Source organism: Aotus nancymaae, unplaced genomic scaffold (assembly GCF_030222135.1).
Source record: "Aotus nancymaae isolate 86718 unplaced genomic scaffold, 86718_ANA_hifiasm-v0.15.2.pri h1tg000040l, whole genome shotgun sequence".
NCBI lineage: Eukaryota > Metazoa > Chordata > Mammalia > Primates > Aotidae > Aotus > Aotus nancymaae.
The window spans coordinates 116,790,608-116,806,851 of NW_026988454.1; the positions used below are offsets into that span (position 1 = coordinate 116,790,608).

The 16,244-nt window shown below is 30.9% G+C and overlaps 2 protein-coding genes across 9 annotated transcripts in view; one reads left to right on the forward strand and one right to left on the reverse strand.

Annotated features, from left to right (window-relative positions):
* RUNX2 (RUNX family transcription factor 2) overlaps window positions 1-7,844 on the reverse strand; it is a 221,506-nt gene extending 213,662 nt beyond the window's left edge. The window contains exons 1-2 of one of the 3 annotated variants that reach the window (XM_012448780.3): window positions 7,567-7,844; window positions 7,243-7,366 (exon numbers count right to left, since the gene is read on the reverse strand). In XM_012448780.3, the coding sequence (XP_012304203.1) occupies window positions 7,243-7,366; window positions 7,567-7,704 (262 nt within the window). In that variant the 5' untranslated portion in view covers window positions 7,705-7,844. Of the gene's footprint in view, window positions 1-7,242; window positions 7,367-7,531 lie in introns of all 3 variants that reach the window. The other 2 variants (XM_012448782.3, XM_012448779.3) reach the window with 2 other exon arrangements.
* Window positions 1-16,244, forward strand: part of SUPT3H (SPT3 homolog, SAGA and STAGA complex component) — a 513,545-nt gene that overhangs the window by 41,397 nt on the left and 455,904 nt on the right. The window contains exon 1 of one of the 6 annotated variants that reach the window (XM_021676097.2): window positions 6,053-6,197. The exons of 4 other annotated variants lie outside the window; for them this stretch is intronic. In XM_021676097.2, the coding sequence (XP_021531772.1) occupies window positions 6,172-6,197 (26 nt within the window). In that variant the 5' untranslated portion in view covers window positions 6,053-6,171. Of the gene's footprint in view, window positions 1-6,052; window positions 6,198-16,244 lie in introns of those variants that run through there. One more of the 6 variants, XM_064361003.1, reaches the window with a different exon arrangement.

The window sequence follows — 16,244 nt, forward strand, 5'->3', positions numbered from 1 at the left end:
TGATATGAAAAAAGGAGTTTCTTCTGTGGAAAGGAGGTTGGATTAATGATCAAAGGTTGGAGTACACTGATTCGTATATTTACATTCCTTTAGAAATACACCATGTACATTGTCTTTGTAAGTAGTATCTGCTTATGTATTATCTTCTTAAATATTTCATTTTTGCATTGACCCTTATAAGAGCAGTAGCAAGTTTTCCTGCATTTTGTCAAAGCTGAATTACCTAAATGCTTTACAGATTTCATGAGAGGTAAAAATTAATCTTCTTAGATTATCTTTTGTAACCATTTATCCTGCCAAATGTTAAGATGCTGTTGTCTTGATGGGAGTTTTCTCATAGATTACTTCATGATGTCTTAATATTTTTGAATTGGGTGTTTAGGTTCTTAATATGAAATGCTTATGTGCTTCTACAGGTATCAGCTTTATGGAAAACATAGTGATTGAAATAATGTGGATTTTCGGTGTAAAGAAGTTTTCTTTCTGTGATCCTATACAGTTGTTACAGATATCTATAATCTGATAGAAGTTTATGAAATAAAATGAGAATTTACTTTTGTCTCCAAAAATATATATTTTAAGGGGCTGTATTTGCATTAAAGTATCTTATAATAAAATTGTAATTAATTAAATAGGATCTACACTTTGTACCTTTTTGATATCCATTGATTTTCTAGGATCAAGTTATAGTGATACAGCAGTAGGTTGACATATTGTAAAAATGTAGTACCTTATTACATAGTAAAATAAATGTGATGATCCTTTCTTTTCAGCTTCAAAGTAAATTCACATTGTTTAGCTTCATTTAAATAATTTGTAATCATCTAGTAGAATTATGTCTTTTCACTTAAAGATTATATTGGGAATTTGAAGTCTTAAACTGGGAATTTCAGTACAGAAATTTAAAAAGAAAGTTAATTCTAGCAATTATTATAGAAAAATTAGAAATTCAATGCTTAAATTATTTACCCAGGTTACATGGTAAATGAGAAAATATACCTGTTTAACTTCAAGCCAGAGTTGTTCCTTGAGATAATATTTATAAATAGGACGCTATTAGCAGATAATTCCATTCATATTTGCCCTTATAAACTCTAATGCTTTGTTTAATAGATATCAATTTTTAATTATTGTTATTTAAGTTTATAACTGGAAAATAACATCCTTGGATTTTACAAGATTATTTTAGTTTTGAAATTCCTAATTAGATGCCTAATCCCTGTTATTGGTTTTTTAGATTGACATTTGTTAACATACATGCAAATTTTTTTTAATCCTTTTCATGACAGAATTATAAATAGTATGTCAGTTAAATAATTTACAATTTTTTTCCTGGTTTATAATCATTATTACAAGTTCTGTATAGTCATTGGTGTGAATGCATTCACACTCATGCATGTGCATATGCCATGTATAAAAGCATTAGGACAAACTGATAGCCAGAGGAAATTTAAATTGAACATACGTGACACGTATTTTGTTTCTGTATAAAAATATATCGTGTTCCTATGAAGTTCTGTGGAATATCACATTATTATTCTGATTTTTCCAAAGAAAGACTGCATGTATATGTTTTTAAAACCTTATTCGTGATTGTTATTGTTATTTGGCTAGCATTTTTCTTTTCTTGCCTTTTTTTTTCTTTTACTGAACCACAAAATAGATGTAGGTGTAAGATACATGGCTGTAAGAAATATGTAAATAATGGTATGGTTCATGTAATATTCGGGGAACCTACAAATGTGTTTTAGGTTCTTGAGTTTTAACTTAGTCTGTTATGTAAATACATGTTTATAGTTGATGGTATGTAATGATTCTGGTAGACATCATTGATGTAAAAAAAAAGTGTAAGTGAAATGTAAAATAAGGTTACTTTATTTGACTTTGTGGTAAAAATTATTTGCCTTACATAGGATATTTAGATACACCTTTTTAGAAACATCATTAATCTAATAGAAGTCTAATATATAAGATAATTGACAGTAGGAATAGTGGAGATAACAGAGTCTTTAAACTGTTCACCAAAATAAACTTAAATATAGTTCTGAGAATAATGTTAACTTGGTAAATTATCTAACATCAGTATGATAATTTTTAATTATCTTAAACATTATTGAAAATTGCATATGTCTATATGTCAGAGATTTCCTTGTTTTGTGAGTTTATTTAAAAGATGAAAATCATCTAATCAAGGTAAACTAACATTTATCTTTTATTTAGAGCTCAAATCACCCTTGGTGTGATTTTTGTTCCTTGGGTGTATATTGGATTTATAATTATTAACAATATAGAGTAGAGGAAATGCATGAATAACAATTTTTTTTTTCCTCTGCATGTGCTTATGTGGCAACTAGCCCTTAAAGACCCGTTTTAATTCTACATCCCATCTTATTCGGGGATTTTTTTGTATATCATGTTAAATGATGCAGTTTCTGTTTATTAGTAGAAGAAAGCATGTTTATGAAAAACTTTGCTTTAGTTAGGCTTCTTTCTATTCAACATTAACAACAAAACCTAAAATGTTTGATAACATTTTGCTTACATCCATTCAACACTGTTCCAAACCTTGAGTCCTGTGCCCTTAATAAGTAGTATAAAGGGGAGGAAATTCCTAAGAATTCTACATAAAGTGAAGATACTGCATATAATATAATAAAAGAGCATTTAATCTCAATTGCTATACAGGTCTTAAAACAGTTGTATGGGAATGTATGGTCTTTCCCATACATTCATGTGTATGTGCTGTTGAATGGACAAAAGCTTGTGGTTGACTGTGGTTAAAAAGTAAGGAAACTCTCTTTTAATAAGGTATAGAGTTTCCCTGTTATTTTTTAAATTGTAACACATGAATCAAAATATATATCCAGTGAATTTCATAATCTTTTTGAAACGTCAAGAGATTATATTAACGTGTATAATTTCATTATGTGAGACTTCTTTTAAAGATTCGTTTTAAAATATTAAACATCTCAGATTTGATGAAGAATTCCACGTACTTTAGACAGTTAACTTAGAATATCTTATTATTTAGAAAATACCAAGTATTGGAGTTCATTGTTTATTATGGGAGTTTCATGATTTTTTTGGGGTTGTGGAGAGGTAGAATTTTATTTATCTTCAGTGGAAGTTACAGAGTTCATTGGTACAGGAGAAAAAAATAGTACATTAAGGTAACCTATTGGGAAGTCTCTGCTTAAATTAGCATTGGATTTCCTAGCACCCAATTAATAATGTCTGGCATGTAAGTGACTAGAAAAAATAGTTATGCTTTGCCATATTACAATTTTAGTAATTTTCAGGAAGGATTTTTTTTCACATTGAGTTGTTGGCATTTGTCTATTTGGCCACATGTTTTTATATATTTTTAATAGATGCTATAAAGGTAGATTGTTTCAGTGAATCCTTCATATAAAAATATCTAAAGATTTTTGTTAGGTAATAGTATTTGCATTTTTAATGCATTTGATGAGCTTTTGCATGACTTCACTATTGACTTAGAGTTGTCATATCTTAGCATCCTAGAACAAAGGTTAGAACAGTATGGGAGGTTGATATTTGTATGCTTTGGAGAGGAATTTGAGATGTTACCCTGTTTTGCCATCAATTTTCAAGTATGCACGGGTGCATCATTAATCATGAGAAATGCAAAAATAAATAATCTAGTCCCATTGGATTTTTTTCTATGAATACTTACCTTTTCGTATTTTTATATATATACAGTTGAGGTATTTAGGTAACCCCTAACCTTTTGCTTCAACAAAGAAGTACAGTATAAAAATATTACCACAGTTTTCATGTGAGCAGCTCTTGAGAGGGGGGAAAAAGCCCTCTAGATGAATATTTGTTGAAAAAAAAAAAACAACTTGTGATACAGAATGTCTTAACTCAGCCCCAATACAGTACTTGAGGACCACCAGTGTGTAAAATTGAAAGCACATGAATGTTGAAGCACTAGAAAAGGTTTGTAATTGATTAGCACTGCTTTAAAGTATTGGAGTACAGTGAGTTTTGATTTGTGAATGGTTCTATTCAATAAAGATTAATTCTGTGTGTTTGATAAAATCTTAGTGCCTTCAATGAGTTAGCTCCCCCTGCCCCTGCAGTTTATTTAACCATCAAATATTTCAGTGTTCTTTTAACAAACTGGAACATTTCTATCTTACTGAATTTAACTTTAGCATGACTGATTTAAACAAGTCAGACTATCAGTTGTTAGCTGGAGGAGTGAAATTGAATAAATTAATATTTTATAATTTTAAAATAACTAAAATATATCATAATGTAATCATATATATTTCATGCCTTGTGATATAGAGACTGACTGATCAGGAGCTTCACACAGACCAGCCAGATCTTTTTCTACAGTTTCTTTTCAGTGTTTTACATTTTGAAACATTTTTTAAAATTAAAAAATTTAAAAAATCCTTAACAATTTGTAATGTGAAATTAGGATAATTATAATTTAAAGTAATTTATATGAGTCTTTGGGAATTACTTTTGACATTTTTCACTTTTGATATGCATTAGAGTGATTTTTCTGTGTTCGTTCTTAACTTTGTAATCCTGCTCTCTAGATTTTGGAATTTAGCTCTGTATTTTAGAAACAAGTTATAAAACATTGTCACTACTAAATCTTGAAACCATAAAAATATTATTATTGATATGGACCACAGCTGCTGTTTTGGAAATCAGTGTTCACACATCTTGTTCAAGCAGTTACAAAGATTTTAAGTAATCAGTCAGCTGATAAATTTTCCTGTTATTAATTATAAAATACTCCATGAGTCACATCTGTGATTTTTCAGTAAGCTATATTTATGATAAATAATGGACAGATTTTGAGCAGTACAGATTGAAAATTTTTGATTAACTCAAGGTGAAGTATGCTGAGGGATCAAGGACACTGAGACTTACTCTCAACACACACACTCTCTCTCTCTCACTCATTATATTTGAGGTGAGCCAGTTGTTAATATGTGCTTTGTTCCTCACCTAGGAAAAGCCTAAACTTTAACTATTTTACAAAATTAGAGCACATACTTATGACATCTCATTAGGTCGTTGTGATAATCATTATATAAGAATCTAAAGCCTGAAGTGAGGTTTTAGACTTCACATAGATTATAGAATGGGGAAATGTTTGCAATGTGATGATAACCTATACGTGATGTCCACTACTCACCTGTAATTAGTCTGAGGTAGTGGGTTCATGTTAAGTTCTCTATTGAGGGTTTAAGATACTGTTTGGGGGCTGGGGAAAGGGAAGGTGAAACCCACTTTTCAGAAGAGGAAGAATTGGTTGTAATGTTAAAAATAAGTTCACTACCGTGCCTTACTTACAATTCTGTCAAGTTTTGGAAATTTTAATGTAAAATAGTTATTACATATGTTACAGAAATATAAGAAGCCTGTTATGATAGAATAAGAAACATTTTAATATATTCTTTGTGACAGTTTTAACATATTATTCTTTGTGTAGCTATACTTCTAATACTGAAGAATTTTTTGAAACTTTTGTTCCTGATCCGGTTTTTAAAATGTATTTAAAATAAGTAGTTAAACACAATGATATTGTTAAAGAGTAACTTAACTGTCTCTGTTATCCCTCCCTGATACCTCTATTATCCCTGTTTCAAGTGATCCCTCTGTGTAATAGTAGTCTTTACCATTCTTTTTCCTTTTATCTCTTGGGTAGTAGTAACAAAAGTTTCGATGTATTAGGTATAATTATGCTATGTGTTATAATGTAGTCTAGCTGTATTTATGTCCTGCTTCCTTAATATAGGAATTTTTAGAGTAATACTTAGTACCCATCATTAAATTTTTAAATTAATCTGTGATTATTATATTGTATATATTATAACTTAGGGGGCCCACTTACAGTTATTGAAGGAGTCACTACAGCAATTTTACATTTTTTGTAAAATTCTGTACATTTTCATCACCCTGTAAGAGAAAGCATTTTTTCTCCCTTCAAGTTTAATATTTGGCTTTGACCTAAACTAAGACTGATCCTCTAGTAGTAGCCAGTTAAAGTGCATGAAGTAGGAGGAGTAAAGGAAACTCCAGTCATTAGTTGTAAGTTAAAAGCAAAGTTAATATAGATGTACACAGCAAAAAAATTTAAAGGATATAAGAAAAAAATTTTAAAAACTTGCCTTGTATTGGAACATGTTGGATGTCATAAAGAGAATCTTGTAAGTGTGTTTAAATATTTTACTATAATAACACATTAGCTGATGAATGTTAAAGTCATTTGCATATCTGTATCAACACTAACTTGAAATTAAATACTAGGGACTATATTATGCCTGCTTCTTTTAAAGTCCAGCATGGTTTAATAGTTGTGGCTTTAAAAAATCATATGGGGTATCCTTATGGAGCTTTATGTTTTATAAGACTAAACAGTAGTATTCATTTTGGTAGGTCCAAGAATGTGATTAAAAGAATCTTAGACATTTCAGTGTTTGCTGTGTGTTTATAACAAGGTCTACTATGGATAACAGTGTGTGGATGTAAAATCAAAATTATATGGAAAAATGCAGTTGCATATAAGTTTTAAAATACTTCCATGAACTTTAATATCCTGGGCAACTATAAAGATCTTTTAAAAATGGCTGTGATGTGCTTATCATAATTTTGTTTCAGCTGAATGTATAATTAAATACAGTTGTTTAGAAACAAACTTATTTAGATAGGATATAGTTTAAATTTATAAGTAGATTTCTTTTAGTTGAGCTGGTTAAAATGTTAACAGTACTACAGGTTTATTTCTGTGTTTTACATGGTAGACCATAATGTTGAGATAATTCTGTGGTCTGTTATTTTGTGAAATTGTTTCCTTTTTGAAGTTTGCTCAAATATTGGGAGCTGCCGGAGTCAATCATTTATAATTCTTTGATAAATTTAGAATCTGATTTTTCTTCTGGTGAGGGTTAATGAGAGTATTAAGCTGTTTCTTTTACTGTTTTCATATCCTCACTTCTGTAACTCTAGAAAACATTTTGATCAATGTGAGATAATTTAATTTTGTCTATTTCAAGTCATTTCTTTGAAAATTAGATACGTTACAGATACCAAATGCAAATAGGTACAGAAAATTCATTTTCAATTCTTAATGCAACAAGATAGCATTATTAGGATCTTTAATATATTACTTGGAAAAGCTAGCAGTTTAAGAATCATACCTTTATGTTTAACAGGTTCATATCTTATAGGATTTTAAAATATGATAACACTTACCCCAAAAGAAGTTTTGCTGACATGGTGTCACTGTGCTGAAGAGGCTGTTTGATGCCATAGTCCCTCCTTTTTTTTTCAGATAGAACTTGTACCCTCTGTTGTAAATACTGCTTGCAGCCTTAAACTGAAAATACAAACCATACCCAAACTTTGTTTTAGTTTTACAGTATGCCTGGAGTACATAGACTTTATATTTATTTTTTTCTGTCAAGAAATTATGTAGCTGGTAACATGTGAAAAGCAAAGAAACAAAACAAAAAGAGAATGAGCAAATATTTGAAGGACCTACTATTACTGCATAGACTGTGGTTAGAGAGCACTCACTGACTCTGTTGGTCTCGGTGGCTGGTAGTGACCTGCGGAGATTAACCATTTAAAAACCAGAGACTTCTTGCTGTCCTCCTGGAGAAAGTTTGCACCGCACTTGTGGTTCTGTGGTTGTTTGTGAGGCGAATGAAGCATTCACACAATCCAAAAAAGCAAAAGCTTTAAAACTCCTTTTTTTTTGCAAGCACTATTACTGGAGAGGCAGAATCATGTGGTTTGTGACCTCACAGTACTCAAAGTAAAGTGGGACTGCCTACCACTGTGGCTTTTCCCCCTTGCTCTTTCTTTCTCTCTCTTTCTCTCTCTCTCTCTCACAAAAGGCTTGTGGTAAGGCCTTTCCTGGCATCCAGAAGGATATAGCTTTTTAATTTTTGTGACTCATGAGGATTTGGATAGAATACAAATGCTGAAGGAGCCCAAACTCCTGTAAGGTTAAGCATTTGTAGAGCAGAGTTCTGCAGTTAAGGGCTTTCCTTTCTACTCTCCCCCCAACCCCTGCCTTTTTGCCTCCTCTTTTTAGTTCATTATTGTGTCTGTGGATAAATGAACAAAATTGGCTCAAGAATCTGTGTGAAATTCTGAACAACAGTGATGATTTACAATAATTTACATCTTTGGACTGTATCACATTCTGGGATCTGCTTCATATTTGCTGGGTGGCTGGATTCCTTCTGTTTTCCTTTTTCTTGTCTTCTTAAACTTGTGAATCTGTAACTCATTGTTAAAAAAAAAAGTTTACCTTAAGGTCTGGTTGCAAACTGCTTGCTAGGCTTGACTGTAATTGGCTGTCATGAAAGTGTTAGTCTAGGCATTTGTTTTTACAAATTTTAAATCATGTCTGTCTAGTTTATTATCAATATTTTAGATGGCGGCCTTTACAATAACGATTAAATGTAATCTTTCATGTATACCATTATCTCATACCTAGTTGGAAGATCTTAAAAAAGTGAATGATAGGAATTGTAATATAGTTTATTGGATGAATCTTAGTTTTCTTTATGATTGTAATAATTTTTATCTTTCATGGAAGTGTATTCATTTTATATAATTCTTTAAGTAGTTTGAACGTTAACAAAGTTTCTGATAGCAGATCTTCTATAAAGTAAAATGCTTATGTTATAACATAGATTATTCACTTTAGATTCTATAAGCTTAGAATAGAGTGGGTTAACAGAAGCTATATTTTTTTTGTTTCTAAACCTTTGAAATAAATTACAAAATGCTGCGTGTAGTAAGGAATAATGCCCACAGACAGAGTATGTTAGTCGTCTCAATTTGCTAATTCTGATTCAGAAGAAAATTGGAAACATCTTTGGGAAACTATCTCCTTTTTTGCCCCTTTGGAGAAGTATGTATAGAACTCATTTTCTTATTAGGATGATTATACATCATAGGCAGTGGATTTTATATTTATGAATAGAGCTTCCTGTTTTCATCAGTTGGGAGCGATGGAGTATTTTTCAACAAAAATTATAAAGGCGAACAGACCAATTTTCTAGGCATTTTTTGCCATTTATCCATGCCACTCTAAATCTGCATGTTAGACTTCTTCCTAGTGTGACAGTAACTAGGAGTGGCATAAAGTAAATGGGGTAGGCGGAGACAGTGAATTATAAAACATTATTTGGAATGTACAAGGAGGTAAGGGCTGGGGAGATAGGAGGGTGTTAGAACTAAAATATCCCTGCGTTCTTTCTACTACTTTTGATTCATATTAGATCATGATAACTGTACAAATATCTTCATAAGTTCCTTTAGAGAAAATTTGATTTTCCCAAAATACACTGGTAGGGCATGGGGATGATTCTAGTCCTTTATTTTTCAAATGTCCAGACCTTTTTCAGAATAAACTTTTAGTGATAAAATACCAAAAATGTATTTTGCTGTTTTAACTACAGATTTTTCACGCCTTATTGTATGTATAAACAGGTTTACCGTTGAAAGGCAAAAGCTTTCTTTTAACATGCAGTTATTCATGCGGAGAGGAAAATTATGTTTTCTCTTTCATAAATAAGTTGTACCCATATTATCTGTATCTGTAATTAGTATCCACAGTAAACAAAAGGAGGGTTTTGTTCATATAGCTTGTGGGATTTCTAAACACAGTTTCATGTGTACATATAATAGCAGAATCAGTTAATGAAAATATGTAGGTAGCTGCTGTTGTATGATAAGCCAGTGGTTTTCTTCTTTTGGAATAAGTTTATAGTTTCTACATCAGTATTCACTGAAACATCTTACAAATCCAACATTTTGCTGAATATTTTCTTCCTTAAAATTTTCTTTATGTGTACTTTGGCTCTCCAAATTGACCTGATAAGAATTTGAGTAATTTTCAACATCTATTTGTCTTTTAATTGCTTGTTCTCTTTTTGCAGGTAATCCTCTTGCATGTAATTTTTGGACCAGGATCATTATTCTTAATGCATGAGTTTAGTAGATATTGTTAAATATGCCCTTTTTGTCCTGTGTGAGGCCTATCAAATTCTAGCAGGAGACAGATAGTGACATCATGTGCTTTCAAGTTTGTATATTCATTATCTACATGAATTTTTTTTCTAAAATGAAAATATATCCTCTTTGGAGCAAATATTACTTTGTTGTAAAAATTTAAAAAACAACAGTGATAACTGGTATACATTTGACAATTGACAGTGTGTTTCATTAGAAATAGTTTACTACATGTGAGGAGATACTGATTTAGAAAAAAGTCATTGCAAATAAAGCCCTTGATTATAGATTTATACCATGATTATAATGAGAAATTGAAACCACAGATTTTTTAAAAATATATATATTTTTTGCTTTTTAAAGACCCATAAAATGTTATCCTCTTTGGGGACATGTTAGTATTTGCTCTTTTGAAGTAAGCATCAGGTTTAGATGTACTGTATAGATCATGTATTTTAATGCTACGGAAATGAGATATAGTTTTGAACTTGAAATCAATTTCAAAGAAAAGAGTGGTTGGTATCTTGCTTCTCCGTTACTTTGTAGTTAATAAAATGTGATGTGTCAGAATTGGTTGAACTTTAAAAAATACCAAGATATTTGTGTTTAAATGCTATGTATGTCTTCATCATAACCGTTTGATTAATTTTTTTATTTTCTTAATGATATTTTAAATACATTAGTTTTGCTTTATCAATATTGTGCTCAGGCCAGGCGCAGTGGCTCACGCCTATAACTCCAGCACTTTGGAAGGCCGAGGTGGGTGGGTCACCTGAGGTCAGGAGTTCAAGACCAGCCTGGCCAACATGGCGAAACCATGTCTCTATAAAAAAAATAAATATTGTGCTCATTTCTATGCATTTATTTTTTTAAGGATTGTTTTAGACTTTTATTTGCTGCTAATTCTATTTTTCTTTTAATTAAAAAAAAAGAAAATGATTCGTAGGAATTTTTAAACTGTAGAAGTCCTAATTTGGCTTAAAAATGTTCCATTATGAGGTTTTTAGGAAGGAAAATTTTAATTTATTGTTTCATCTTAGTATGTGACTATATTTTCTTATTTTACTTTTTTTGACAATTTTTATTTTTTCAGATTCGATGTATAGTTTTTTAAACTTACATGGCATCGATTTGGCCTTATATTGATTACTTGAAAAATGTTTCTGTTAGTAAAATATGTATAGTTTCATCTGTTAAATTATAGTGACTATGCAATATTCCATTTCCTTGTTTAGTGGGGTATATGTTTAGGTACACAACTACATGCACATTTGTCTGATTATGTATGTATACAGGGCATTGTTTTGTAGTACTTTTTGTAATAAGAGTATTTTTTCTCAGTTTATTTTAATTAGATCATGTAAAACCCAAACTAGCACCATTTCCTTGATTGTTTGAATAACTTCATTTGATTGGTTTTAGCAGCTTTCTAAATGTGAGATTATGTGGAAATTGGATGCCAGAAGAGAAAATACTAAGTCAGTCTCTCCCTCCCTCATTCTACCCATCTCTCCCCTTCTACCTGTCTCCCCAATTCCTCCTCTTTCCCTTTCTTTCTCCTTCAGGCTTTTTTGGTTTCTCTTCCTTTTTCCCCTCATTTCTATACAGCCTCAAAGTAGATTCTTAAGTTCTAGTAGGGAATATTGACATTAATCCTCACTAATGAATACTTGGTAGATTTGGAGCTCTTAACTCATTACAAATTGTTATATTCTGATATGTAATACCTCAGTTGTTAGATGGTATTGGCATCTCATTACAGAGGCTTAATTTCTTTTAGCTGTTTTTAATTGTTTCTTGAATCCTTTTATGCTAATTTACTTTAATACATTGTTCACATAGCATTAACACTTTATGAGGATTACTGTGTTTTTTTTTCTTTGATTGTTCTTTGAAGTGCAGAGTAATCCATACTTGTTTAATGTAGCTGTATAAGTAATTCATGTTTCTTGTAATTATTAGAACAATTCATCTTCGAATGCTGTCATTTTTGTAATAATAAAAAAAGGTGAGAACTTGCAGAAAATATGGGAAACATGCTCATATGACAGCTGAGGATGTGGCTAGACTAAAGCAGGAAACTACTACCCACAATGCAATGTTACATACACTACCACTTAATAAAATTTATATCAAACATGCTACTGACAAAACCAAAGAAAAATAATATCCCAGCTATGCTATTTAACGTATCTAGGGAGAAGTGAAAGTAATCTTTTTAGAACCTTTTTACTTAGAGAATATAGTAAATGAAACTGCAGGACATTATTGTATACATTGGAGCACTGCTGTAACTTTGTGCTAGGGAACATGGCTGTAGGAAAAACTGTCTTATAATGAGAATCTTTTGTGTATTAGCTTTCTTGGAAAAGGTACAAAAAGAAAATCTGCTCTCTTTGAATTAAACTGTTTTAGTATTAAATAAGATTAGAGAATATTCTCACTTGGAAAAATAAGTTAAATTCTGAAATATTCATTGTCATCTAAACTTTTAATACAGTCATGTATATTTCTTTACAATTTGGTTTCAGATGTCTTTTATTGCCAAGTTGGGGGTGGAACTTGAATTGTTCACTGAGGCATATTTCTTTTTGAAGTAATTATTTTTCTTCCTCTTTATTTATGTTAATAGCTTACTCCATCAGTCTATGTGCTTTACTATAGGGAGGTTAGTCTAAAGCAAAAATGTGAGCCACTTTTATAATGTGGTTGAAGAACATGTTAAGGCATCGTCTAAAAAAATCATGTTTTACTGTATTTAAGGTTTCCGTTTATAAATCTTAATCTACTGTGCTCTTAGCTGTCAGACTTCAGCAATTTTGATGAATTTAGTAACTTAATAATTTAGATGAATTTCAAAGTTTTATAAAGGAGGTTGTTTAAGGTTTAAATAAGGGAACATAATAGTTTTTGAACTGATAACTAATGTATAGAAGTTTACTCAGAGGAAGAATAGAAAAGATGATAAGTTAGTATTACTTATGAAGGATTCCCCTCTGAGCATTCCAGTATACAAATTGTCAGTGTTTTGTTTCACAGCCGACACAGTAATTGTCATTTCATCGTTTAATTGTGAATATCATTGTATGTCTGTCAATATCTCTATTAAGGATGATTTGCTTAATTGTTTGAAGTTTTTTCTCCTGTAGAAACTGCTTATCAATAACAGCTGTAGCACTGTGGCTTTTCTCCATGGACTCATGGTGGTCTTTGGAACAACGTTCTTCAACTTTGACAGGTGAGACAGAGGCTCTCCAGTGCCACTGCTTTTGGATGAATCTAGCTGTGGTTGGAGAAAGTGCATCTTGCCAAAATATATGGGCGAGACCACACACAGCCTTTAAAATAGTTATTGTAGGCTTATTTTTAGGAATACATGTCCTGACAGTTCTTTTATTTTCATGCCCGTTTCATTACTGTGTATAGATTTTTCATTGGTTTCAATAAAGGCGATTGCAGATTTAGGTCTCTCTTTGTTAGGCCTTGTGTATAATTTAGGCTGGAAAATACCTTGAGTTCAAGCATAATTAAAAATATAGAAAATATATTGAAAATGAAGCACTAGAATACTGATCTTTTTGTTTTTATATATTTGACAGTATTCCCATTGGAAATCTCAATTTCTCAGAAAGCATAGCAGTGAAAACTTGAACCAATTTCACTTTCAAGATTAAAGAAATCAGGAGAGAATATTAAAATATTCATATATTTTAATTACATTAGTATTAGAAAAAATTTATAGAAGTATGTATTTTTATAATATTGGTGTAATATAAAGTAAATGTAAGTTTTACACTTTAGTAGAAGCTTGAAAGCATTGAAACCAATTCCTGAAGAAGTCAGTTTCTTAATGTATAGGCGTAATGTACATGTTATCCAGTCTTTTTATGGGATGATTAAAACTTTATTCAGCTTAGTGAACTATAAAATTGTTTAAATATGTTTAAAAATAAGTATTTCTAGTTTTCTAAAACTCGCTTTTTTAGTGACCAGTAGAGATCACTCTAGACTTTTACAAAATGTTAATTGTTTCTTTTTATAAAATGCTATATTTGGATAATTATTTATAATTCTTATTAAGTTATTAGTGATAACAATATTAAAACTTCCTGGGAATGGGAAGTCACAAGACTTTTTACTTGATGATTAATGCATGTTGCTTAGATATTTATTTATAATATGTTTTAACCATCTAAGGTGAGATTACAATTTTTTTCCTAGTTTCATAGGGAAAACAGATTCTATAGAAGTAATTGGAAAATCAGTTTTCTCCTACTATTATCACAATATCCTTCCATTGTTGAATGATTCTGACAGGCAAGTAGTAGGGAAATTTGGTTTCTATCGCTTTTCAAGAGAACAAGTTTATGGATAGAAGAGAGAATGTATTATGTACAAGTAGATTGTTTAGAGAAAGATTTGGTGCTTGCCTGTCAGAAATTAACCTGTATGTGAACCTGATTGCTTGCTAGATTGAAAGTAGAGCTACATAGGTCACTTTTAGGATATTTGAGAAAACTTTGAATATGGACAGGATAGCGATGATACTATGGAATATGTATTAAGTTAGGTGTGATCATGCTATCGTGTTTTTATAGGAAAGTATCCATAGTCTTAAAAGAGATATGAGCTGAATTAATAAAATTTAATTAAATACATTCATAACATACATACATTTGTAAAATAAATGTGTCAAAATGTTAATTGGTGAATATAAATAAAGGATACATAGGCATTTGTTTCACTATTTTTCATCTTAAACAGTGAATTCTGAAAGGTAAACCATTTTACGTGTAAGGGGTACAGAAATTTGACTTCAAGTGGAAATCGAATAGTTGAGGAAAAGTCACTCATGTATAAATAATAAATTAAAAAATGAGTGAATGTGAATAGCTTGGACTATACAGAGCAATTTTTAGATTTTAGTTTATAGTTTTATTCTTTAAATTTTATTCACAGTAAAAAAAAATGACTAGTTTTCACAGTTTATATATGGCAAATATAAATTGAAGATGGTAAAATATTTTTGAAAATCTTAACTTTAAGAATTGTAAGGTGGTATTATGGTAAGTCAAGGCTAGAAATTTTTAGAGGATCAAAACAGCATCTGTTATTGTTGTGTCATTTGTGTATTCTTAGCCGTATGCTTCTGGAGTATAAATAAATGCCTTAAGTTTATTTACATTAAATACTAATATATTGTACTACTATTACTAAATTATTCATACTAATACTACTATATTACACTTTTCAAGCAATATTTTAGTGATCAGAAGACTACATCTCTATGTACAAAGTATTAATTTTGAATTTGTGTTATACTAGTTGATGCCCTACCAGAAATTGACGTACTATTTCTAAAGGGTCAAGTAATAAATATTTTTGGCTTTGTGGGCTATAGGATTTCTGTTAATTACCCAACTCTGCCATTGCATTCTGAAAGCAGTTGATAAGTAAACAAATAGGTATGGCTGAATTCCAGTAAAACTTTATTTACAAAAACAGGAAGTTGTGGCTGGGCATGGTGGTTCACACCTATAATCCCAGCATTTTGGGAGGCTGAGGTGGGAGGCTCACTTGGTCCTAGTAGTCGGAGACCAGCCTGGGTAACATGGTGAGATCCTGTGTCTACCCCCCCACCAACAAAAAAGAGAAAAATTAACCAGGCACGGTGACACGCCCTTATGGTATCAGCTACTAAGGAGGCTGAGCCCAGGAGGCACAGGCTGCAGTGAGCTGTGTTCTTGCCACTGCACTAAAACAAAAAACTTTGGAAGCCGCCATAATAGTTTGCCCACTCCTCTTATTGAATAGGCGAGAATGACTTGTAATAATGAAGATCATGTTTCTTAATTAGATATTATAGAATTCTTAAAGTATTTGGAAAATCTTTTTATAATAGTTTATTGTTATGTGAAAGATCATGTCTATGATATACAATAACCATCTCTGGAATTAAGTCATGCAGGTTCATCTTGATCATATCATTATATTGTGTATCACCCTAAAATCCATTTAGGATGAGATTGGAATCCAAATAATCTTGACATTTATAATTATTATTATAAATGTCAATTTTAATTTATTGACTTTTCATTATTACTAATAAGATGTTAAGATTTATATATTTATTCAAAGAAATGTTCTCTCTTTTAGAATTCATTCGGTTTAATGCCCAAGCATGAAATATTTTAGCAGAAATCTTAGTAGGCACTGTGATCAGC